This window comes from Molothrus aeneus, chromosome 5 (genome assembly GCF_037042795.1).
Source record: "Molothrus aeneus isolate 106 chromosome 5, BPBGC_Maene_1.0, whole genome shotgun sequence".
Lineage (NCBI taxonomy): Eukaryota > Metazoa > Chordata > Aves > Passeriformes > Icteridae > Molothrus > Molothrus aeneus.
This window is the reverse complement of record NC_089650.1, coordinates 69,458,039-69,483,113: the sequence shown is the minus strand read 5'-3', so window position 1 is coordinate 69,483,113 and position 25,075 is coordinate 69,458,039. Positions and strand designations below refer to the sequence as shown.

Here is a 25,075-nt window from a genome sequence, read left to right as displayed (position 1 = left end):
TCGGCGCTGATTGGCGGTTGGCGCTCCGTCCCTCAGGCAGCGGACGGGCCATGTCGGCGGCGGCCGCGGCCCGGGACGGGCTCGGGGAGGGCGCGGGCGGCGCCGCGGGAGGCGGCGATGGCGGCGGGGGAGGGATCCTGAACCGCTTCGTGCAGCTGCCGGGCAGGCCGCGGGCGGCGGGTGAGTGGCGGCCGGCGCCGGGAATGACCCCGAGCCCAAGGCCCAGAAGGGATTCGGGAGCGGGGCAGCCCCCACCCTGAGGGGTCTGAGAGCGCAGCATCCCCATCTCAGGGGACCGCGACCGGGACAGCCCCGTTTGTAAGGTCCTGAGGGGGTCGGGGTCGGGGCATCCCCGTCTCTGGGGGTCAGAGACCGGGACACCGCCGTGCCCAAGGTCCTGAGGGGTCCTGGACCGAGCACCCCCATCCCAGAGCATGAGGGGCTGGGACAGACCCATTCTTCAAGCAGTCTGTGATCAGAATTACCCATTCCCACGGTGCTCGGGAGCGGGGCACCCCCATTCCTGGGGGTCCTTAATGTGGTACCCCCAACCCCGGAGAGATCTGCTGACCCCAGCCACACGGTCCCGCTGTCCCAGGCTGGGACGCGCGTGTCCCCAAGGCCATGAGGAGACAGGGATACCGAGGGGACAACTGTCCCTGCCTCTGGGACATTCCCAGAGGCAGCTGGGGTGCCCCAGCAGACCGGGTATAATGGGGTCACCCTGTCCCCCAAAGCCGGGAATGGTGTGGGGGGAGCTGGGCTGTTCCCATCCCAATGATCCGGGGGTATGGAGCCTGGAATCAGGGGTGGGGGGCAGTTATCCTTTTATAAATGGATTTGGGGTCACCCCTTCCTACAACCCAGTGTAGGGTTCCCCATCCCAGCGTTCCCCAGCTGCTGGGAGGTGCCTGGATGCCCCCAGGGGTGTGGGGATAGGGGTACCCCACAGGGATCAGCCCCGTTTCAGCCACCTTGGATAAGCCTGGGGTGACCCCTGGGATCCCCCCACTCTACAATCCCGGTCTGTTGGGGTTTTTGGGACATCCCCACAATCCTGGGAGGGGACATCCTGCCTGGGCTGTGACATCAGCTTAGTCCTGGTCCCTGGGAAAAGTGGGAAATTTTCCCTGGGACAATTCCACCTCTCTCCTGCAAGGCTGGATGCTGAAGGGTTATTCCATCATTCCTGGATCTCTGTCACCCCAAACCCCCCAAACATTCCAGGGGGAGGCTGAGGTTACCCCGGGATCACAGGATTGGGAAGCTCTGCAGCACTGGGAGGGCTGTGGGACACTCCTGGCCCTGTGACACTCCCAGCTGCCATGGAATATCCCATTTTCCCTTATTCCTCCTCCTGACCTGGAGCTGCACATCCCAGGGCCAGGAACCCTTTGCTGCCACTCACATGTGGAGCAAGAAGCCCCTCAGGGGTGGCAGCAGCAGCAGCAGCAGCTGGGAATGGCCTTTCCATCCACGTTCCCATCCCTGAAACCTGCCCTATCTTTTCCCTACAAATCCATTTCCCTCGTTCCACGCTCTGGCTCAGCCTTCCAGGCTCTTCCAGCAGCACTGGGAATTTGCTGAGTGGCTCCACACCTTCTATTTTTGGGCAAATGCTCAGCCCCATCTCCCTCCTTGCCTGGAAATGCCTTTTTTGGCACCACAGGCCCTGCTGCTCTCCCCTTGCTGGGTTGGGAGCGTTGGGAATTGCACCCTCCTGATCCTGCACGGATCCTGTCCCTCCCTGCAGCTCCCCAGCTCACCTGGCCACCCAAAGCAGCCTAAACCCACCCCAGAAAAACCCTGGATTTTTGGAGTTTGCCACCTGTGAGGTCCTATTTATAGAGCTCCAGCAGCAGCCCTTACATAACCACTGAGAGAGGAATTTTCCCCCTCATTCCATTTCCTCCAACCTGATTTGTTCCTGGGCTCCAAGTTCTCTTCCAGGGTTCCCAGGTTTGTTTGCTTACATGGAACCTCCCTGGGGTTCCCCAGGCCCTAAAGAATGGATATGAAGAGGATGGAGGGTCTCCCTTGCCATGGACAGGACAAGGAGCAGTGGGACAGGGTGTGCTGGGAAGCTTCATCCCAATGGAAAAATGACATTTTCCAGTGACAGCCAGCATTGTCTGGGACCAGCATTCCCTGGGATGTGCTGGAGTCCCTGCAGGGTTTCAGGATGTGGCTGCTCAAGGTGCCCAACAGCCTCGTGCCAGGTCCTTTTCCCACAGGACTTTGGGCCAGGTGATCTTCCCAGCTCTGTGGTTTTCATTCTCCAGAATTCCTCTTATTTTCCTTTATGCTCCAACCCAAGGATCACTCAGTTTTAGTGGTGTAAAATCCTTTCAAATGGGATTGGCCCAAAGATTTTGGAAACAAAGCCTGGGAGAGCCAGACCTGTTCACAGAATCCCTTGGCTGGGAGAGACCCTCAAGAGTCCAGCCCAGCCCAACCCCTCAGGCAGCCCCTGGCACCCAGTGCCACATCCAGGCTGTCAAACACACCCAGGGCTGGGGACTGCACCACCTCCCCGGGCAGCCATTGCAGAACTTTATCCCCCTTGCTGGAAAAGCTTTTTCCTGCTCTCCAGCCTGGATTTCCCTTGGCACAGCTGGAGGCTGTGTGCTCTGGCTGTGTCAGTGCTGCTGGAGAAAGAGCCCAAGGTGAGCACAGGCACCTTTCAGGAGCTGCAGAGAGCGATGGGGGCAGCCCTGAGTCTCCTTTGCTGCAGGCTGAGCACCCCCAGCTCCCTCAGGGGCTCCTCTCAGGCTTTGTGTTCCCAGCCCCTCTGGACATTGATCCAAACCCAGGATGATAATTCTGGAAACACAGCTTGGAGCTCTCAGCAATACCAGGAAATCTCTTGGCTGACCTGCAGGTTGTGTTTGGCATCCTTGGCTGGATCCTCTGGCTTCTCCCACTTTCCCTCAGCCCCTCAGAGCCGTTGTTCAGGGACCCAGCTACAGCTGGGAATGTTTCCCAATTCCCAATTTCCTCTTGGGAATGTTTCCTCTTGGGAATTTCCCAGGCGTGGGCAGCCTGCCCAGGAAGGGGAGGGTGGGATCTGAGCACAGCTGGATGAACAAAGAGGTTTTAAACCTCACTCTCAGCAGTGCATTCCCAATCCTGCTTATCCAAACATTCCTGAGGGACTCCAATTCCACAAGTTCCAAACTTACTTTGTCCAGCTGTTGTGGAAAAGATGGAACTTTGAAGATGGGAGTCAAAGTCAATATTAACTTGTCTTGTTCTGGTTCAGCCCTTGTCCTAAATGGCCTTCAGGATTCCTGCAGGGATCAGAAATGGAAAGGGAGAGATTGAATCCTGCTGTTGTGGATGTTGAAAATCCAGGCAGGAGGAAAAATAATCACAAAACCACCTTTAGAAAGCTTTAAAAAGCAGAGAAGAGGACGTGTGCGCAGGCCTGGATATTCACCATGGATGTGGGATGTGCAAAAGAGGAGGATCCAAAGCCATGGTGGATTTGTTGGGTTTACACCCTGTAGTTATCCTGGTTGTATTTCCAAAAATAGGGCTGGAAGTAGAAATTCTGCTGCTGGTGGTGCTGATACTGAGGTGGTGTAACACACACCTGGGGGATGGCCTTGCACTGGCATTTGTGGGCTTAAATCATGGATTGCTTGGGACAGACACCCTGAGAACAGCACAGGCTTTTCACTGCTGCTGTTCCTGTTATCCTGACAGCAAGGACTTTGAGGTTCTCAAAGCGCTGCAGATAACCCTGGAGTGGATACTGGGATTAAATCAGCTTGGGAAAAAAGGGAACTGATAAAGGAGTGTACAATTATGGGATGGTTTGGGTGGGAAGGGAACTCAAAGCCCATCCAGTGTCACATGGCAGGGACACCTCCCACTGTCCCAGGTGGCTCCAGCCTGGCCTTGGGCACTGCCAGGGATCCAGGGGCAGCCCCAGCTTCCCTGGGAACCTTGTTCAGTGCCCCATCATTCTCAAAGCAGAAGTTTTTCCTCATATCCAGCTGGAATTTCCTGTGTTTCAGTTTGTGCCCATTGTCCCTTCTCCTGTCACTGAGCAGTCTGGCCCCATTCCTCTGCACACCCCCCCCAAGATAGAAATGGATTTGTTTAGGGTTTCTGACAGTCATAAGGAAAAGGATGGTTTCAGGAGGCTCTCAACAACCTCATATCCATGGAATGATGGAATCTTTGCAGTTGGAAAAGGTCTCTCAGACCACTGAGTCCATCCATTCCCAGCCCTGCCATGGCCACCACTGCCCACGTCCCCAAGTGCCACATCCACAGGGCTTTGAAACCCCTCCAGGAATGGGGGCTCCACCCCTGCCCTGGGCAGCTGTGCCAGTGCCTGGCCACCCTTTCCAGGAGGAATTGTCCCCAAAATCCCCCCTGAGCTACCCTGGCCCAGCCTGAGGCCGTTCCCTCTGCTCCTGTCCCTGTTCCCTGGAGCACAGCCCGACCCCCCCTGTGTCCCCTCCTGGCAGGGACTTGTGCAGAGCCACCAGGGCCCCCTGAGCCTCCTTTGCTCCAGTGTCACATCTGGAAACACCTTCTTGTCTCAGCCCTGTCCTAATGACAGCTCCTGCAGGAGAGGAGTTCAGTTAGGAGCAGCTTGGGATTGTCAGTGCAGCAGCTCCCTCAGAACTCCTGGGTGAGTCAGGGGAATGGAGCAGGACAGTGCCCAGCCAGCCCCTTTCTGTTGGATGGCTCAGCCCTTAATTAGGATTTCCCTTAATTCTGTCCCTGTGGTGATGCTTCAGCCTGGAATCACTGAATCCATTGGGTTGGAAAAGCCCTCCCAGCCCATGGAATCCACCCTGTGCCCCGTGCCCACCTTGTGCCCAGCCCAGAGCCCTGAGTGCCACCTGCAGGAGTTCCTCAGACACCTCCAGGGATGGGCACTCCAAAGCTCCCTGGGCAGCCTGAGCCCCTTTCCACGGGGAAATTGCTGCTGATTGCAGCCTGAGGCTGCCCTGGCACAACCTCTCACGCTGAGGGGCATTTTCAGGCCAGGCTGCCCCAGGACCCACCTTCAGCACGTACAGAGGCCGCTGCTCGTAGCTCTGCCCCATCTGGACCTTGCTGACCAGGCTGGGATGCTCCTCCACCAGGACATCCATCCACTCATAGATCTGCAAGGAGGAGCTGCTGGCTCAGGAGGCTCAGCCTGGTGCTCACCTTTTGCTTTTGAGGGCATCCAGCACCAGATGCAACAAGCAGAGCTTCCCTGGGGAAGAGCTGCTGCTTCCCTGGAGACCTGGGACTCCCCTGGAGAGGACCTCGTGCTTCCCTGGAGAACATGAGGTGCCTGGGGCTCTGTGCGAGCAGGGAAAGGCACCTCAAATCCAGGCTGTGACTAATTCCCACCTTGTCCCCAGCCCAGAGCCCTGAGTGCCACATCCTTGGACACCTCCAGGTGGGGATGGGGATTCCAAACCTCCCTGAGCAGCCCCTTCCAATGTTTAACAACCCTTTCCATGAGGAAATTCCTCCTGACATCCCCTCTGAGCCTCCCCTGGCACAGCTTGAGGCTGTTTCCTCTCATCCTGTTGTAAAATTCCATTCTGATGCTGGAACTTATTCCCTGAAAATGTTACTGTTCCCATTTTTGCCGTCAGCACTAAGGAAAAAGAAACTTCTTGTAAATGCACCTTCCCATCCTTCCTTCCTGCTTCCCTCTGGAATCTTAAACTGGGAAAGTGTGTGCTTCCCAGATCATATCCATCCATCCATCCATCCATCCATCCATCCATCCATCATCCATCCATGTTAAAGCCATTTTCCACCACTTTACAACCTCTTCCCCCCAGACCTGGCAGATCCTGCTGCTTTCCGTGTCCAGCATCAAGGAATTCCCAGCAGGACCTGCAGAATTCCAGCTTTTCATACAGTGGGGCCTTGCTTCCCTGAGCTTTGGGTGTTTTGGGGTTCAGCTCTGGGAAAAGGGGCTTTGCCCATGACAAAACTCAGCAAATCCTGGGATTTTCCCACCTAAAAGTTACCCCTGTGGAATGGGCAGCAAAACCTGCTGCAAACCTCTCCTGCATGTCAGCAGGAGCTGGGAATCATCCAGGGAGCCCCAATGACATGGAAATGCAGCTCTTTATGGGAGCCATGGAGTTTGGCTGCTGAAGGAACCTTCACCCTTGAGCAGGGTTAGTTCTGTGCCAGGGCACTCCAAGCCTGGCCTTGGACCCTTCCAGGGATGTGGGATCCCTTCCTGTTGAAAATTGGGATTTCTGGCAGGGTCAGCTGCCTGCCCTGTGTGATTTTGGGAGGTGGATGGCAGTGAAGGCCTCCTGGGTGGTGTGGTTTAATTTCTTTTCTTAGAATTACTCCTCTTACCTTTAGTTTATTTGCTTTATATAAAACTCTGCCTTATTCTTCTCTTTTCCCTCTGGAAAATTCTCATGGCAAGTGTTAGAACTAGAGGGAAATGAAATCTCTATTTAATACAATATCTGAACTCCTAATTCCTTACCAGCTCTTAAATTGGGATGTGGAATATCCCCCTCTTCTGTGCACAAACATTCATGTCCCCACTACAGATTTTTCCCTTAATTCCTTAACTTTCTTCCCCTCTTTTCAGCCAGTGCTTGTTAGTTTTCTAAGTGGGAATTGCTGTGAGACACAATTATTCCTGGAAACACCCCAAATCTGTCAAAACCTTGTCTGAACCCTGGAGAGCAGCTTAATTTTGGACCAGAGCTGAACATGATTAAGCAAAGCTGCTTCTGCTCACCTCAAGTTCATTATTTGGTCTGGACAAATCATTTTTTTTTTCACTTTTTCTGTAGGAAAAATGCTTCATAACCCTTTTTTTTTTTTTTTTTTTTTTTTTTTTTTTTGCAGTGTTTGATTCACTGCTGGGAATTATAACAGGAGAAAACATTCTGGGTCCTCATTAGATGCTATCCTGGCTCCTTTTCTCTCCTAAAATCCATAAAACAGTCTGTGGGAGCAGGTGGGAGGTGAAGGTCACTGATTTGTTTGGGTTTGCTTTGGTCAATTGTCAGCCAAGACCTTGATTTCTGTTACCTCTGAATATTCCTGGTTTGTTTTTCCTTGGCTGAATCCATCTTTTTATCTGTTCCAGTGGAGAGCTGAGCTGGCATTGTCCTCCCTGCTTTTATTTCCATTGAGTTTTTAGGGGTGGGCAGGCAGAGGATTCCTTTTGGGCAGGGCTGCATCTGCCTGCAGGATCTCAGCTGGATTCCCTGCTCCTCCCAGTGCAAATGCCTTAACTCAGGAGCAGATTTCCCTGCTCTGTCAGACCTGTTCAGTGACAGAAGTCACTACATTTTCTGTCACTAAACAGAACTAAACTCAGCTGAAGTGTTCTGTTTAGTGACAGGAAATTTAGTGACCGAGACAAAGTCTTGAGATCCAAGGAACCAAGAGGGAAGTCACTGGGAGGTGTCCTGGAGGAGGAAAAGCAAATCCTTAATTCTTTTCTCTATTGGGCAGTTTTAAATACAGACATTTGCAATTGTTTCTAAGTGAAATTTGCCAGACAGAAGGAAAGAAGAGGGATTTCCTCCAACACCTCAGAAGGGCTGTAGTGCCCACAACTGCCACGTGGTCCAGGGATGGGCTGGTGACACACAGAGTGTCCCTTTTCCAGCTTGTCCTTCCAAAGCCATTTCCTCGTGCTGCAGAGGCCCTTCCCAGTGGATTCCCTGTGGAATCCAGCCCAGAATTTGTTCATTAAATGCCTGGTGCAGCTGAATGAGAAAAGTTTGATTTAAGGAGGGCCTGGTAGTCAAAAACCTTCAAAAGCCAAAACTCTAAATGAAAATGAGGAAGTGATTTAAGGAGTGGTTTGTAGTCAAAACCTTCAGAACCCAAAGTTCTAAATGGAGATGGAAAAAGGGATTGAAGGAGCGGTGGATAGTCAAAGCCCTTAAAACACAAAGCTCTAAATAAAAATTAAAAAGTGATGTAAGGAGTGGGTCATAGTCAAAACCTTCAAAACCCAAAGTTCTAAATGAAGATGAAAAAAGTGATTTTAAGGAGTGGTTGGTAGTCAAAAATCTTCAAAACCCAAAGTTCTAAATGAAAATAAAAAAGTGATTTAAGGAGTGGTTGATAGTCAAAGCCCTTCAGACACCAAACTCTAAATGCAAGTTCCTAGGGTTCCTTTCTATTACAATTACACCTTTTTAAGACTTTTCACAGAGTGGATGAATAAGGTGTCTTGTGCCCTGCAGGGCCTGGGGCACACCCTGAGCCCGTGTGGAGCTGTTGTTTCTCCTCCTCCTCCTGCTCCAGGGCACAGGTGCCCCCCGGCCAGGAGCGGCCATCGCTGCGTGGCCGACAGTTCCAACCTCTACGTCTTCGGGGGCTACAATCCCGACTACGATGAGTCTGGGGGCCCAGAGAACGAGGACTACCCCCTCTTCAGGGAGCTCTGGAGGTACAACTTTGCCACAGACACCTGGCACCAGATGGGCACCGAAGGCTACATGCCCAGGGAGCTGGCCTCCATGTCACGTACGTACGGAAATCCAACTCCTCCCGCGCCTGCTCCTGGAGCTATTTTAATCCTGCCTATTTTAACCCAGGCAAGAATTGGAAATCTGGATGCTGTTTTTCCAAGTAGGCCCCGAGGTTGGGTTGGGTTTGGGATTTTTCTTTCCATTTTTGCTTGGTCGAGGCAGAGGGAAAGAAAAAAATGGGAAAGCGAGAGGTGTTTTCCAGGTGTTTACCTTGATGCGCTTTCAGCAGGAAGGTGCCTCATGCAGACATCTCCAAGCATCCAAAAATAGCTGTCTTTGTTCACTTTTCAAAGCAGACCTTTGGTTACCATGGTTTTAGTTGGGATCCTTTCTCCTTTAGAGCCTCTCAAAGCCATCAGTGCAGGGGCTGGATTGTAGGGAATTTGAACAGCACTGAGCTGTCTCCAGAGCAGGGAAACCTGGAATGGTTTGGGTTGGAAGGGAGCTTAAGGATCATCCAGTGATCCTTAAGGACACCTCTAGGACACCTTCCCTAGAGCAGGTAGCTCCAAGCCCAGTCCTGGAAAAATGATTTGGGAATGGTTTGGGTTGGAAGGGAGCTGAAAGATCATCCAGTCCCATACCATGGATACGGACACCTTCCATAGAGCAGCTTGCTCCAAGGCCAGCCCAGCCTGGACAAATTATTTGGGTTAGAGGAGAGATTAAAGATCATCCAATCCCATGCTATGGGCAACCTTCCCTAGAGCAGGTTGGTCCAAGCCCAGTCCTGGAAAAATGATTTGGGAATGGTTTGGGTTGGAAGGGAGCTTCGAGATCGTCCAGTCCCATACCATGGCATGGGCAACCTTCTCTGGAGCAGCTTGCTCCAAGGCCAGCCCAGCCTGGATGAATCCTGTTCTGCTGCTCTCCCAGCCATGAGCACCCCTGTTTTCCCCTGTTTTCAGTTGTCTTACATGGCAACAACCTCCTGGTGTTTGGGGGCACCGGGATCCCCTTCGGAGAGAGCAACGGGAACGACGTCCACGTGTGCAACGTCAAGTACAAGCGATGGGCTCTGCTCAGCTGCCGCGGCAAGAAACCCAACCGCATCTACGGCCAGGTACGGGGCCCAGGGAGCCCTGAGGAGGGCTCTCAGCTCCTCAGTCCCCTCTGTGCCTCACCAGAGCTGCTCCCTCTGGGGAAAAGCGTGAGGGAAGGCAGGTGTCCTTCGTGAAGAAATGAAGCAGCCTTGGTTCGTGGGGATTTCAAAGGAAAGGAGGTTTTCTCCTCGTTACAAAGGGCAGAATTTGTTCATTAAATGCCTGGTGCAGCTGAATGAGAAAAGTTTGATTTAAGGAGGGCTTGGTAGTCAAAAACCTTCAAAAGCCAAAACTCGAAATGAAAATGAGGAAGTGATTTAAGGAGTGGTTTGTAGTCAAAACCTTCAGAACCCAAAGTTCTAAATGGAGATGGAAAAAGGGATTGAAGGAGCGGTTGGTAGTCAAAGCCCTTAAAACACAAAACTCTAAATAAAAATTAAAAAGTGATGTAAGGAGTCGGTCATAGTCAAAACCTTCAAAACCCAAAGTTCTATATGAAGATGGAAAAAGTGATTTAAGAAGTGGTTGATAGTCAAAGCCCTTAAGACACAAAACTCTAAATGCAAGTTCCTAGGGTTCCTTTCTATTACAATTACACCTTTTTAAGACTTTTCATAGAGTGGATGAACAAGGTGGACAAGGAAATGAATTCACACTCACCACAGGACTGGCCCTTTTTGCTGGTGCACATCTGCTTTGGAGGAGCAGGAATTCCCTCTCCTCCAGCCCCAGGTGTCCCAAGCCCTTTCTGGTTTCTCTGCCAGGCCATGGCCATCATCAATGGGTGTCTCTACGTGTTTGGAGGAACAACTGGCTACATTTACAGCACTGATCTCCACAAGCTGGACCTCAACACCCGGGAATGGATCCAGCTGAAGCCAAACAATATGTCCTGTGACATGCCAGAGGAGAGGTGAGCGCCTGGGCAGCCTCAGGGAGCTTTTTTGGGGAGGCAGGGAATGGGAAGCTTTGGGATACCTTGCTCTGGTTGCCATTTCCAACCCTCCTTTGCCTGGAACTTGCTGTGGCACTGGGAGGAAGGATTTTTGTCTCTCTCATCCATGGTTTGGTGTCCAACTGAGAACAGGGAATTGGGAATGGAAGAATCCCAGAACGGTTTGGGTTCATAGGAATCTTAAAATAAATCCAATTCCAGCCCCCTGCCATGGGCAGGGACACTTTTCACTATCCCAGGTTGCTCCAAGCCCTGTCCAGCCTGGCCTTGGACACTTTCCTTAGAAGGGGTGGAATATTGATGAATCCTGATATTCACTAATCCTTCCACTTAATCATTTAATAATTACTCTGCATCAGAAAATGCCTTTCAGACCTCTGGGCTACTGCTTGGAGGGCTCAGGAAAACTCCCACATCTCCTGCATGCTCCCAGCCTGAGGGGCTGATGCAGCAGAGCCAGGCTTGGGATTTCTGCTCAAATCCCTGGAGTTTGATGGTGATTTCCAGGAGGGTTTTTGTTGTTGCTAATTGTGCTGCTCTGCACCTTCAGGTACAGACATGAAATTGCTCATGACGGTCAAAGGATTTATATCCTGGGAGGTGGGACTTCCTGGACAGCTTATTCCTTGGATAAGGTGAGGCATTTGGAACCCTGGACAGGAGATTTTCCATACATACCAGCACAGTCTCTTCATCTGGCTGTGCCTGGAGAGCCTGGTAAAAAAAAAAAATTTAAAAAAATAATTGGGGGCAGATTGTTCTCCTATTTCTGTAAAACCTGGATTTGCCACAGAATGTCTTAGTGATGAATCTGTGGTCACTTTAAATAGTGCTCTGCTTCCAAAAAAGTGGAGTCTGCAGCACTTCATATGACATTTCATCTCTCCATTGTCCCATTTTCCTCCCTGTGTGCAGCAGGAGAAAGGTATTTCTAAATCCTTCTGAGAGCTCGAGGGTGTGGATTTTAATTGGTCCAGCTCTTTTCAAAAGCAATATTCTTTTCTTTTTTTCAGCTGTAGGGCTGAAATAGCAAAGCTGGGATGGAGCTTGAAAGGTGATTTTAGACCTGCTTAGTCACTGGCTGGGATCAGCTATTTTTGGGTTTGCCACTTAATGGAAAAAAGGGATTTATTTCTGGTGGGTCAGAGCCTGTGGCTGCATCACCCTGGAAGATCTCATGGCTCCTGTTCTTCCCCCCAGATCCACGCCTACAACCTGGAAACCAACACCTGGGAGGAGATCACCACGAAGCCTCACGAGAAAGTCGGTGAGCCTGGCATTTCCTTTCTTTCCCTGTGAGCCAGAGTGGCCACGGTGCTTGAGGGTGCAGTTTTCTTGTTCAACATGTGGATTTATGCTGGATTTGAGATCCTGCTTGTGCTGCAGCACTGAGGATGGACCCATCCAGGGGAGTTTGGCAGTCTGGCTCCCCTCTCTCCCTGCCTGTGACAGGTGGCAGTGCCTGGATCTGCTCCCAGAGGATCCAGATCATCCCTGCTCCCTTTGAGGCCCTGAGCTTTCCCTGGAGTCTCACAGCTGCTTTTCACCAAGCCAGATTTGAGACTCTGGGGAACAAAATTCCAGCATTTTTCTTCCTTCCCCAGAGAGGAATTAGGACTCAAACCTGAAACAGCTGCTTAAAATTGCACCTTTTATACCTGGGATAGCAGGAAAGTAAAACCTCTTAACAATGAAACTCCATTATTAAACGTTGAGACAAAATCACCACTTGCACAAGCACTTTAAAGCAGTTATTGCTGATACATATTTTCAAAATGATTCTCCCCAGGTTTCCCAGCAGCCAGAAGATGCCACAGCTGTGTGCAGATTAAAAATGGTAAGATTTACCTCTGGAAAATTGGTGTATCTTGTACAACCAAACAGGGGAGGCTTGGAGAGAACTGCAGGGACCACGTGGCTTTTCTGGAAGAGGATTTTTTCCTCACTAGCAGGCTTGAAGCTGCCCACTTAGCACCATTCCTTCTTCTGCACTGAAAAGCCAGTTACAATCTTGGTCCCTCTTTTCCAAACCCTTCAGGTCAGTGGCTGAATGCTCTCTGTTGAAGGGTGGAGGGAAAAGCTGGATTGTATTTCCTAGGAGTGTTGATTGTGCCAATAAAAGTAAGGCAGGAGCTGGGAGATGCTTCCAGCCCACCAGGATTTGGCCACCCCTGAGCTGAGAACTTGGGCAAAGCTGGGAGCAAACAGGGCTGGGAGCTGGGGCTGCTCCCTGGGGGTTCAAAATCCCTGGAATCTGATCAAGCCCAGGTGTCTGGGCTATGAGGAGAGGGAATGCTCCCCTGCCTGCAGTGGCATTCAGCCCTCAGGCTGCCATGGGGGGCTGGGGTCATGGGCAGGCTGGGAAGGGGGACATGAGGCAGAAATCCATCCTGACCCCCAGTGTGGGCAGCAGGGGAGGGGGGATTCTGCCCTTCTCAGGTGAGACCCCACCTGCAGAGCTGCCCCAGCCCTGGGGACACAGCAGCAGCACCTGGAGCTGCTGGAGAGGGCCCAGAGGAACCCATGGAGCAAATCCAGGGCTGGAGCCCCTCAGTTCCCAGGGATCCAGGCTGGGAGAGCTGGGGGTGCTCACCTGGAGAGGAGAAGGCTCCAGGGAGAGCTTCCAGCACATTCCAGGGGCTCCAGGAGAGCTGCAGAGGGACTGGGGCCAAGGCCTGCAGGGACAGCACCCAGGGAATGGCTCCCAGTGCCAGAGGGCAGCCAGGGATGGGATCTTGGCAATGAGGAATTCCTGGCTGGGCTGGAATTGCCAGAGCAGCTGGGGCTGCCCCTGCATCCCTGGCAGTGCCCCAGGCCAGGCTGGACACTGGGGCTGGAGCAGCCTGGGACAGGGGGAGGTGGTGGCCCTGCCCATCAGGCTGGAACTTGATGGGCTTTGAGGTCCCTTCCACCCAAGTCAGTCTGGGAATCTTTAGGTGGCCTCTGCTTTGTGGTGGGCCTGATCTGGGAGGTCCTGGGAGTCTTTGTTGAGCTGAAACAGTTTCTGATCCCAGAGCTGTGTGGGGAGGGGATCCCTGAGCTCTCTCCCAGCGTGTCCCTGGTTCCTGGCAGGGCTGCTCTGGCAGCTCCCCACATCCCCTCTCTTGCAGATGTGTTCGTGTGCGGGGGCTACAACGGAGAGGTGATTCTGGGAGACGTTTGGAAGCTCAATCTCCAAACTTTCCAGTGGGTCAAGCTCCCAGCTGCCATGCCAGAGCCTGTGTACTTCCACTGTGCTGCTGTCACCCCAGTAAGTGACTCCTTTTGTTCCTCCAAGCACTCTTACCTTGCTGTGGGCTGCAGATAGAGCTGATATTCCCAAGGAAGTGACCTCCACTGCATGCAGCAGCTTTTGGGAGGCTCTTCTTCCTGCTGCTCTTTGAAGAGTGGAGCCACACTGTGCATTTTGCTTTCTGAAAGAAATGATGCAGAATTCGAGCTTTTAAAGTCAGTGTGGGAACAGCAGTTCCTGCTTGTAAAAGGAAGATAAAAAAGCACAAATACTCCCTGAGTAAAGTGATTTTATCCTACTGAGAACAGCCTGAGGTGAAGGATTGGATGAGGCTGTTTCCAACCCTTTGGAAGCCACTAAGGAATGTTGGTATTGCCAGAGCTTTTGGCCTTAAGTAGAAGACTGGAGACCTGGAATTCATAATTACCCGGCAGCAAGAAGTGCCTTGGGCTGTGCCTTCACCTCCCTCAGCTCCTCAGGGCAGAGATCACATTCCTTGGTGTCACTGCATTTGGGGAATGTTATAAAAGCAGCTTTTCCTGGGAAGTCTGATAAAGGTGTTTCCCAGGCAGCTCAGTGACTGCCTGGACAGCTGGAATGCCCTTTCTTTGCCAGCCTGTGGAAAAAAAAAAAAAAAAAACCCACTCAGCAGCTGAGTTTTGCCCATCTCTCTGTGTTCCTGTCATCCCTGGAGCAGGGTTGTGCTGAGCCAAGGGAATGCAGGATGTCTGTGTGAGGTGGGTGGAGTTTAAAAATACATTCTTTTTAGCTGGAACATGAGTATGGCTCTGTACTACTGCATGAACAGTTTGCCACACTCCTAAAATGGATTTCTTGGGATAGAAATCACCTCAGCCTCAGAGCAAAGCACTCAGGGTGGTGGATAAGTGGTTTAGGATGAGACAGGGCCCCTCCAGCAGCGATTCCTCCCTTGACTCACAGGATCCCAGAGCGAGTGGCAGAGGCAGGGACAGCCCTGCTGAAGGCTGGGAGGTGGGAGTAAAGCCCTTTCCTGCTTTTCCTGCCTCTGTAACTCCTGTCCCCCTTTCCCACCCAGGCTGGCTGCATGTACATCCACGGAGGGGTGGTCAACATCCACGAAAACAAACGGACTGGCTCCCTGTTCAAAATGTGGCTGGTGGTGCCCAGCCTGCTGGAACTGTGCTGGGAGAAGCTCCTGGAATGTTTCCCTCACCTAGCAACTCTCTCCAGATCCCAGCTTTTGCACCTTGGACTGACGCAGGGACTCGTTGAGCGACTAAAATGAGCAATCTCCCACTTCTGTCCAAGACTCACCACGTTGAAGAATTCCCCCTCCCACCCCCTATTTATGGATTCCACGGATGGTCTTGCTAAGAACATGGAGGAACCTGCTCAAGGCCTTACTCAGCAAATACATCAATGCCTTTCCAGACATGGTTACTTTTAGTCATTGGAAAAAAGAGAAAGTCCCCTTTTTATTTATGGAGCTCTTAAGTTACACCATTAATCCAAAAGTATTTTCTGAGACTAAGCAGCCAACCAGCAACCTGTCATCAGCACACGCTTGCAATTAATTGGGGAGCTTAATGAGTTACTGAATGTCCGAGCCCGTGCTCAACGTGGCGCCTTCGCCGTGGCGCTGCCACCATGGCACCCAGCGAGGGACACGATGCAGAACGAGCACCAGGCTGCTCTTTGGCCGTGGCTGCCCCCTCCCTGGCAGCCAGCTGAGCCCCCTGTCCAAAGCCAGCCCGTTCCCCCAGCCCTGCATGTTCCCTGGGCCTGCTCCCACCCCGAGCCTCCGCAGACGGCTGGAACGTCGCCCAGGCCGCGAGCCCAGCTGGGCCTGCAGCTCCCCCGGTGCAGTGTCTGTGTCCTCCCCTTTTCACATCAAAAGGTTTGCTTGGAAGACTGGGAAAAGGTTGCCACTTAAGGGACTACTGTGTAGTTTACTGGGGTGGGGAGGGAAAAGGTTTTCCTGAGGCTTTTTGAACCTTTTTGGCTCGTTTTGCACCCACAACGAGCTCCAGCAAGAACTTACCCTGTAGATTTCAGAGCTCTTTGAACCTGCTCAGCCAAGCCATGGTTCTCAGCATCTCCCAGCTTTTGGTTTTCCTTCTTCCCACACATGCCAAAAATTGGCCTTTTTCTTCTTGTTTCACGTTGCCCTGAGGGTGGGAGATGTGATTTAAAGCTGGTTTGGGGAGTGGCTTTGTGGATCGCTCAGCCCAGGAAATACAGCATCCAAAAAAGGGAGAGGGAGCAACTGTCCCTCCTTCTGGGGACAGGGATTGTCCCTGCACAGGAAGGGGTGCCTCTGGTCCTCTTGTGCTCTCTACACTGCATTTGTTTAAGTGGCCACTGAACTCTGAACAGCTCCAGGCATGAGGTTTGTGCAAAATCCTTTTCAGTTGGAGCCCATTTTTAAGTGCCTTTTGTTTTTAAAATCAGCTTTTCCCAATGCTTTCCTCTTCATCAAAGGCAGAGGTTACACTCTGAGGTTTTAGTTTAAGAAATGGCATTTATGTTTAAATAAACCATAGCATTGTCTTCATGTTGTTAATCCAAAGGTGCTGCCTGCTGGAGTCACTGCCCTCCACGAAGGGAACTCACCCCTTGTCCCAAAATTAAGCTTCCCCTGGTCTTGAGAACAGATTTTCCTCTTCCTCCAGCTTCAGTTGCTGCTTTTTTTTTCCCCCAAGGCTCAGAAAACAAAGTCTGGACCTCACAGCTGAGGCTTTCTCAGGTGCTTGGACCACAGGAACTGGTGGGAGCTGCTTGGAGCTCTGCTGTCTCCATCCCCTGCATTGCACCCTCACAGGAGCTGTGCATCTCAACCCCTTCCCAGCCTCCCTGGCTGCTGAATCCAGACCCTGCTGGCAGCTGTGGGTGGGGAGGGTTCCCTGCTCTGCTGCCCTGGCTTGCAGTGACCTGCAGGACCATTTCTCCAGCTCCTTCTCCCATCCCAAACTGAGGCTGAATACCCACACTTCCATCTTTGCCTTGTGGGACCTTTGTCCTGGAGCAGCCTGGCCATCCCTGTGCTGGTTTTTCTCTCAGCTGCTTTCAAGAGCATCTGCCCTCATCCCCAGGGTGATCCTGGAGCCATCCAAGATCTCTGAGCAAGCACATTCCTTAGGTTGTCCTTCCTCTGGAAACCTCTGGAGCTTTCTCTGAGGTTGTCACAAAGCCTCTGTCAATGATGTTGGAGCAGTCTTGGGACTCTGCAGAGGTCTCAGCTGGCTGGAAGCTGGTCCCAATTTTCAAGGGATGACTGTGGAAACCACAGGGCTGTCAGTCTCACTTCAGTGCCTGATAAAACCCTGGAAAAGATGATTCTGGGAAATACTGAAAAACCTCAGGTGGACAGCACGGCCATGGGTGACAGCCAGCACGGCCATGGGTGACAGCCAGCACGGCCTCGGGTGACAGCCAGCACGGCCATGGGTGACAGCCAGCATGGCCTCGGGAGAGGGAAGTCCTGCTTGCCCCCCCTGATCTCCTGTTACAACAGCACAACCCACCTGGATGATCCTGGAAAGCCAGGAGATGGAATCTTCAGACTCAGCAAAGTGCATCCAGGACAGGCTGGGGAAAGGGACCTGGGGGTTCTGGCTGGTGGGACAGCAGTGCCCTGGAGCCAGGAGGGACAGGCCAGGATTGTCCTGCTCTGCCCAGGCTCCCCAGGGAATGGGCACAGCCCCGAGGCTGCCAGAACTCCTGGAGCATTTGGACAATGCTCTCAGAGCCAGGGGGGATTGTTGGGGTGTCCTGGGCAGGGCCAGGAGCTGGACTTGATCCCTGTGGATCCCTCCACCCCCAGCAGCTGGGAAAGCATCACCAAGAAAACCACAAAGGTCCAAGGAGTTCTCTTTTGCTGATAAAAGCTGTACAAGCACCACGCACTGATGGATTTTCCAGGGATCTTTCCCATCCCATAGCCTCCACTGGCTGCTGCAGGAGGGACAGCAGATCTTTGGAGGCTGCTCTTGCTGAAAAAATGACTTGATTTAAGCACTGAGCTCACAGCTCCTGCTGAGGGGGGCTTTAATTGCTGCTGGGCTACTGCCTGTGGGTAAAAGCTTAATTAAAGTTCCTTAAGGAGAGGGAGAGGATCCAGCACCTGCAGCAACTGATGGAGAGGGGTAGAAGCATCCACAGTGCTGCCTGGGATGGGGACAGGATGGGAGGAGGCAGGGAAAGCCAGCTCAGAGCAGAATTCCAGAATTCCTCCTACAGCTCCTGCTCTCCCATCCCTTCTCCATGTCCTGCCATCAGAAGCTCCAGCCACTCACCTGGCAATGCTCCCAAATGTGCCAGGCTAAGGACAGCAGGACTGGCCCTGCTGATGCCTCCCTAGGAAAACAAAAGGCTTAATAAAGCAGCTTCATGAATCGCTAACGAGCTGCTGCCTGCCCTGCAGAGGAGGGCAGGCCCAGGCTGCTTCCTGCCTCACTCAGGCTGTCCATCGTGTCACAGTCCAGCCCTGCTGTGACAGCACGCCCTGGCTTTCATGCTGAAGGAACGGGAGAGGGAAGAGGCACCAGAGCCCCCTTGCCTGTGTTCGTGGGTCTGTCAGTGTTTTGCTTTGGGATTGTTTTTGTTTTAAAGATAATAAACATATCCAAGCCCCAACTTTGTCCTCTCACCTCCTCCACCAGCATTTCCCTGCGTGGAGGGAGATGTCCCCAGCCTGTCACACCCTATGGACAACACCAGGAGCATCCCTGAACCTTCTCAGGAGTCTGGGACAGCCCTCAAAGCCAGGAGGACCAAAGCCAATCAGAGAAGACCAGGCTGGAGATGAGCTGGAGCTTTGGGAGGGTCATGGAGAAAGCTGGAGCCCACAGCCACCCCTGCTGGCTCTGTCCCTGGGGTGAGGTGACAGAGGACAGGGAATGGTGGCCACACAGGGGCCCAGGCTGGTGCCTGAGGCCCATTTAAGGAGAAACAAACCTGTTTCTGATTTGTACAAAAGTGCTTTAATGACAAAAGAGCTGAAAATACCTTTGGGTGCATTTCTGGTGCCATCAAACATCTCGTGTGCGATTCCCAGGCCCCTGGCAGGCCTGGGAGGATGAGGGACTTCTCAGGCACCTCCTCCCAGTGCAGCACATCCCCAGGGAGGGGTCTGTCCTCAAGACACAGAAATCCCTTCCAGACCCTCCTCTAAGGACAGTTTTCCTTCAGCCACTCCAGCGGGGGCTGGAGATGCCCGTGTGACGTGCTCTGCCTTCGAGGCTCCTCATTTCGGGAGCCATCCCATTGCCCCCACCCTTGCCATCCCTGAGGGCCCACGGGGCAGCCCAGCAGCAGCTTCGGGAAACGGCGCTTCCAGACCGGAGCCAGCCCGGCCGGGTCCCTGAGACACTGCAAAAGGTCCTGATGGGTGCTGATCCCAACGAGGGGGTTGGAGACGGAGAATCCAAAGCTCAGCAGCCGCTGGGCGACGGGGCGAAGAAATACACGGCCAGCAGGATGAAGTAAACCATCACCAGCACCGTGCCTGGGCAGACAGACAGGGGTGGAGGGAGTTACTCCCTGGAGCAAGGAGGGACATGGGTTTAGACCTGGAGGGGTCTGGATTAGCCCCCTGTAGAGGACTTCCATGGTTCTCTACAAAATATCCATTAAAAGGGAGTTTAAAACCTTGAAAGGAGTTTAAAGGGGGAAATGGGAGTGGATCCCCTTGGAGCTGCTGCAGGGGAACAGCTCCAAGCTGGTCAACCAAGACCCCAGGACCGCTCAGGTCACCACACGCCAAGAGCCCCAAAAAGCAGAAGAGCCCAGGGCTGGAGCCAGGAGCCCCCCATGCCACATCCCAGGGAATACAGGGGTGCTCCAAGCCCCACAGCAGCCCTGTGGGAGGTGCTCACCTTGGAAATAGTCACATTTGCCATCCATGAAGATGTAGTTCATGAGCACCACGCTGAACATGCTGGCGTAGACATGGAGGTCGCTGAAGACGAGCGTGAAGTTGGTCGGCTGCGAGGAAGAGGATTTGGGGTTTATGGTCAACCAGGACAACCCCGCACTGACTCTGCCTGGGGACGTGTGTGTCACCCCCTAAACCCCCTCTGCCACACGTCCCCAGGGTGGGGACTGCACCAGGAGACATCTGACCCCACTTGCCCTGCACTGAGCAGAGAGGAGACACTGGCAAGGGCAGCTGTGTCCTTTCCATGTCCCATGGACACCATGGGACAGTCCCCCAGGGCTGGCCTGCGGTTACTCACGTAGAAGATGGTGAAGAGCACCAGGATGGGGATCTGGAGCATGCAGACCTGCACCGCAATGCAGTTCCCAATCTCGATGCTGAGGAGGAAGGACAACTTAGGGGCTGTGTCTGGGTGAGAAAATCCCAAACCACAGAGCCCATCCCAGTTCTGACACTGCTTTTTGGGTGACTCATCTCCTTGAGGACAAGCTGACACAGACTGACCCAGCAGTGGCTGGGCAGCTCAAAGCAATGGGACTGGGACAAGGCACAGGGGCCACCCCAAAACTCATCCTTGGAGCCATCTCACCTCAAGCTCAGATTGTTCTGCAGGGCAAACTGGATGCCATTGACAATCTCTGGCAGCTCAGGCACCATTGCCAGCACGGTGACACCGATGAAGTACTGCAGGGAAGAGGTGACATCAGCCTGACCACATCCAGGCTCTGGCCGACTGTGCAGAGCATCTCAGCACCTTCCCCCCACTGCTTTTGGGGTTCCACCTGCATCCAGGGCAGGTCCCCCTCCCTGGAGGGCACATCTTGGTCCTCGGGGCCAGCCAGAGGCAGCTCACCTGTGAGATGGTGGAGTTGGTGAGGATGGGGCTGATGTGCTCCGTGGCCAGGTCAGCACAGGCCGACATGCAGAGGGTGGAGAGCAGGAGGATGACCAGGGCCCGCCAGCGGGACCAGTGCACCACGGCACTGTGGTGGTGGCCAGGCACTGGGGAGAGAGCAGAGACGTGTGGGACGCTGCAGAGCGGTGACGAGAGCCAGCCCTGCAGCCAGGACGTTTGGGGACACTCACTGTGACAGTCGCTGATGTGGATGTCGTAGATGTGTGTGTGGGTTTTGAGGGTGAAGAAGAGCCCGATGAGGTAGGCAGCAGGGAGCAGGATGGACACCGTGTACACCAGGGGTCTGTGGGACACAGGTGACACTGTCAGTGCCACCAGGGTCTGGCATGGACCCCCCAGGGGACTTCCCCTGGGGATGAGGAAATGGGGCGCTGGATCACTGGGGTGGAGAGGGGCCCCGGGAGGGATGCAGGAACATGACCAAACCCAGGAGGTGCCACCCCAGTGTGGGGACAGCTCTGTCCCCGCTGCACGGACACTCACTGGACGTGGCTGTAGTAGAGGGTGCCATTGTTGTCCATCTGCAGAGAGAGCACCTGTCAACAGGGGTGCAGGGGACAAGGGACAGCCCCGCTGCCACCACCCAGCACGAGAGAGCCAGGGGGGCTCAGAGCATCCCTGACCCCAAACTCCCCCTCTTGGGGGTCCAGGTCCCCACTCACCAGGTCAAAGTGACAGTTGTGGCAGAGGTAGTGGCCCAGCGGGTTCTGGGTGACGTTGTGGCACTCGCCACAGACCAGCTTCCCGTAGACCTTGGAGAAGAGCGTCGGGGCAAAGACACCTGCGGGGACAGCACATGGAGCAGGCACCCACCCTGGTGGGACCCCCCCGACCTGGGGACAGCCCTGTCCCCAACTCACCTCCCACGGAGAGGAAGAGCAGGGCCGAGCTGACGCCTGCAGAGCGGCTGTTGAACCGCTGCTCCTGGTGCCGGATGCCCCCGATCACCATGCACAGACCCTTGGGGATGGAAAAAACCCCCCAAAAATCCCCATCAGTGCTTTGCTTACAGCACCCTCCCAGCCCCCAGCGCCACCCGTCTCACCGGCACAAAGAGGACACAGCCCACCAGTGTCCCTGTCAGCGCTGACTTCACCACCTCGGCGTAGCAGCGGTTGCCCTCGCGCGAGCCCTTGATGAGGGCGGTGATGTAGAAGGTGAGCTCGGTGATGGAGCCGAACGTGGCGTTCACCACCGCCCCCACCGCAAAATTGCTCTGGGCTGAGATGCTGGAGAGGAGCAAAAGAGTGTCACAGCAGGGCTGGAGTGTCCCCACTTGGCCACCAAGCGTCCCGTGTCACCTCTCACCTGGCGATGGCCATGCCGATGTAGTAGGAGAGGGGCATGATGGAGAGCAGGGCCAAGGTGAACTTGACGGCGGAGCCCGTCAGGTGGTTGGGGCTGTCCACGTAGCCCAGCACCAGCGTCACCAGCACCAGGGGCAGCAGGTCTGGGACAGCCAGTCAAGGACACAGCACAGGGGGTGGATTTGGGGCTGCTCCCCACCCGTCCCACTGCAGCTCCCTGAAGGATACTGACAGCAAAGACGTTGATGCCATCCACAGCGTACTTGTAGTAGTAGGGGTTGGCAGCGCGGTAGCAGCAGAGAATCACCTCTCCCTCCAGAGGCGCCTCTGTCTGCAGAGGGACAGCAGGGTCACCCCCAGGCCCAAATCCCCCCAGAGCAGAGTGCGGGGCCCTGGCCCTGGCCAGAGTCACTCACCATCCTCAGGCACCGGATGAGCACGCGCTCCGGGGGCAGCAGCAGCACGCGGGAGGCGGCGCGGGCGCTCAGCTTGGCCACGGGGATGAGGACAATGAGGAGCCAGGCGGTGACACACACGAGCCCGTGGGCCAGGGCCAGCACTGGGTATCCCAGGCACAGCCACACCGCGGTGCTGGCACGGTGCTGTGAACAGGAGGCACCTTCAGGCACTGACCCAGGGGAGGGAAGGGGCCCGCGGGCACCTCGCCCACCACGCTGGGGGCTCCAGGGGCGATGGCACTGGGGGCAGCAAGGGGCTCACCCAGTATCCGGTGCCCACCCAGCACCGTGGGCGCCAGCGGAGAGCCGTGGGACCCCCGAGCAGGGCTGAGCTCTCCCCCACGCCGGCCTCACACGCCTGATGGGATTTGGGCACCTGGGAAAAGGGGGATGTCAGGGTGTGCACAGGGCACCCCAAGACCCCCCAGGGGCTCCCAAGGCACCCTTACCTCCACTTTCTGGATCACTTTGCCAAAGGGCCAGAGGAAATACCCAGCCAGGTCCCAGCAGAGCCTCCCTGCGGGGACACAACCATCAGTGTCCCTTCCACCTACAGGGACATTCCATGAAGGGACCCAGGAGACCCCACCAGCCATCGGTGCAGTTCTGAGCTCATCCAGCCCTCGCATGGGGGTCCCGAATTTGGAACTCACCATAAGGAGCCCCCATGATGGTGATGAACATCACAGCAGCCACGAGGACGTAGAGGAGCGAGAGCCACCAGCCAAAGAGCAGCAGGTAAAGGACATTCCCACACGTCAGCGTGGACCCTGCAGGAGGGAAGGCACCAGGTGGGACCATTGTCACCTGCAGCTGTCCAAATCACACTGGGGTGTCCCCAGGGCCACCCACCTCCAGAGCCTCGGACGATGTTGAGGTCTGAGTATAGCTCCTTGACAATCTCTGACCGGTCCTCCCAGGGCCGCGCCGTCACGTGGCTCTTCCATTTCTTGAAGCCAAACTGCAGAGAGAGGAGGTTTTTTTGGGGATGAGTGAAGAGGAAGAAAATTAAACCCCATCACAGCCATCCAGGAGCACCCATGGGTGCCCCCACCCACCTTGTAGTTGTTGGAGAGCTTGTTGGCCTCCACAGCGTTCTCAGCCGTCAGGGTGGTTTTCACCACGCAGCTCTCGCACACCTCCTCCGAGTGCTGCTGGCAGCAGGACGGGGTGGACGTGGCTGTGGGTGACACACGGGGGGTGTCACAGCAGCTGTGGGACCCCCCGGAGCCCCATCCCAGCCCATCCCGCCGCCAGCCTACCTGGGGGGACACGGGGCCGGTGCAGGTGGCAGCCCAGCTCCCCCAGGTCGCCCTGCACGTTGTTGATGGCAGCGCAGTGCCGGTCGCTGAGGGAGCCCCGGCGGGGACCGTCGCTGTCACCGCGGGAATCCGGGACCTTGGGAGCATCTGCGGGAGCTGCTGGAGTCACCCTGGGGCCACATCCCCACCCCCTGCCCGGGCTCAGCACGGCGGGACAGCCGAGTGCCGCTGTCCTGGGGTGCCACCTCGGTCCCCAGACCCCGCAGGGAGGACACAGAGCGGTACCCAGGGATGCTCAGGAGGGGGGACCGCACCAGTGCCCGGTACATGGCCGGAAATCCCGCTCGGTGCCCGGTGTGTGGCTTGGGAGGGGTGTGGCCCACATGGGATGGGGGATCCCCGGTGGGACCCAGGGATGGGGGAGCCCCTCTGGTCCCCACCCCGTCTCAGCTCACCGGGCGTGTCCTGTGCGCAGCAGCGGCGCTGGCGGCGGCCGGGCTCGATGTCAGCGGCCATGGCGAGAGCCGCAGGTGCAGCGCGGGTGGTCCCGGCCCGGCCCGGCCCGCCGGAATTTAACGGGCGGGGCCGGACATGCGCGCCCCCGGGAGCCGCCCCCGCCCCGGCGGGAGGGGCCGGGCCGCCCCCGGCGCGGGGGGGATGCGCCCGGGAACGGGGCGGGAGCGGGGAACAGGGAACGGGTGGGCGGGGGGGCACAGGGATCGAGAGGCGCGGGGACCGCGGTGCGTGGAATAACGGGGTGCAGAGAGAGCGGGGTGTGCGGAATAACGGGGTGCAGAGAGAGCGGGGTGCGTGGAATAACGGGGTGCAGAGAGAGCGGGGTGTGCGGAATAACGGGGTGCAGAGAGAGCGGGGTGCGTGGAATAACGAGGTGCAGACAGAGCGGGGTCCGTGGAATAACGGGGTGCAGAGAGAGCGGGGTCCGTGGAATAACGGGGTGCAGAGAGAGCGGGGTGTGCGGAATAACGGGGTGCAGAGAGAGCGGGGTGCGTGGAATAACGGGGTGCAGAGAGAGCGGGGTGTGCGGAATAACAGGGTGCAGAGAGAGCGGGGTGCGTGGAATAACGGGGTGCAGAGAGAGCGGGGTGTGCGGAATAACGGGGTGCAGAGAGAGCGCGGTGCGTGGAATAACGGGGTGCAGACAGAGCGGGGTGCAGAGAGAGCAGGGTGCGTGGAATAACGGGGTGCAGACAGAGCAGGGTGCGTGGAATAACGGGGTGCAGACAGAGCGGGGTGTGCGGTGTTTTGGGGTGCAGAGAGAGCAGGGTCCGTGGAATAACGGGGTGCAGAGAGAGCGGGGTGCGCGGTGTTTTGGGGTGCAGAGAGGGGTATGCGGTATTTTGGGGTGCAGGGAGAGAGGGGGGCGCAGTGTAACGGGGTGCAGAGAGAGCAGAGTCCGTGGAATAACGGGGTGCAGAGAAAGCGGGGTGTGCGTGCGGTGTTTTGGGGTGCAGAGAGAGCGGGGTGCG

At 55.3% G+C, this 25,075-nt stretch overlaps 2 protein-coding genes across 3 annotated transcripts; one reads left to right on the top strand and one right to left on the bottom strand.

Annotated features, from left to right (window-relative positions):
• The first annotated feature begins 50 nt into the window (after positions 1-50).
• Positions 51-18,342, top strand: KLHDC10 (kelch domain containing 10). Its single transcript, XM_066551086.1, has 9 exons — positions 51-180; positions 8,269-8,490; positions 9,404-9,558; positions 10,303-10,451; positions 11,044-11,128; positions 11,694-11,760; positions 12,283-12,330; positions 13,604-13,743; positions 14,783-18,342. The coding sequence occupies exons 1-9, from the start codon at positions 51-53 to the stop codon at positions 14,990-14,992; spliced, it is 1,206 nt and encodes a 401-aa protein (XP_066407183.1). The 3' UTR covers positions 14,993-18,342.
• A 324-nt stretch (positions 18,343-18,666) lies between these two features.
• LOC136557341 (uncharacterized) lies at positions 18,667-24,160 on the bottom strand. Of its 2 annotated transcripts, none has more exons than XM_066551084.1 (20): positions 24,044-24,160; positions 23,589-23,735; positions 23,385-23,506; positions 23,179-23,287; positions 22,980-23,096; positions 22,776-22,843; positions 22,589-22,702; positions 22,285-22,470; positions 22,097-22,199; positions 21,870-22,011; positions 21,607-21,790; positions 21,422-21,521; positions 21,224-21,342; positions 21,045-21,082; positions 20,732-20,844; positions 20,499-20,647; positions 20,235-20,329; positions 19,944-20,022; positions 19,584-19,692; positions 18,667-19,213 (listed from the first exon to the last, which is right to left on the bottom strand). In XM_066551084.1, the coding sequence occupies exons 1-20, from the start codon at positions 24,102-24,104 to the stop codon at positions 19,140-19,142; spliced, it is 2,229 nt and encodes a 742-aa protein (XP_066407181.1). In that variant the 5' UTR covers positions 24,105-24,160; the 3' UTR covers positions 18,667-19,139. The 2 variants fall into 2 exon arrangements, with proteins under 2 accessions (XP_066407181.1, XP_066407180.1); XM_066551083.1 differs by having other exon boundaries at positions 23,589-23,744; positions 24,044-24,140.
• Positions 24,161-25,075: the final 915 nt, after the last annotated feature.

Bases quoted from the DNA above. Each gene is read 5' to 3' on its own strand.
- KLHDC10 (XM_066551086.1), top strand. From the start codon at position 51: ATGTCGGCGGCGGCCGCGGCCCGGGACGGGCTCGGGGAGGGCGCGGGC. The intron at 9,559-10,302 runs GTACGGGGCCCA...TTTCTCTGCCAG, and splicing joins CCAACCGCATCTACGGCCAG to GCCATGGCCATCATCAATGG. The intron at 11,129-11,693 runs GTGAGGCATTTG...TCTTCCCCCCAG, and splicing joins CAGCTTATTCCTTGGATAAG to ATCCACGCCTACAACCTGGA.
- LOC136557341 (XM_066551083.1), bottom strand. From the start codon at position 24,104: ATGGCCGCTGACATCGAGCCCGGCCGCCGCCAGCGCCGCTGCTGCGCA. The intron at 21,343-21,421 runs GTGAGTTGGGGA...CTGTCCCCGCAG, and splicing joins GCTCTTCCTCTCCGTGGGAG to GTGTCTTTGCCCCGACGCTC. The intron at 20,845-21,044 runs GTGAGTGTCCGT...TGTGTCCCACAG, and splicing joins CTCTACTACAGCCACGTCCA to ACCCCTGGTGTACACGGTGT.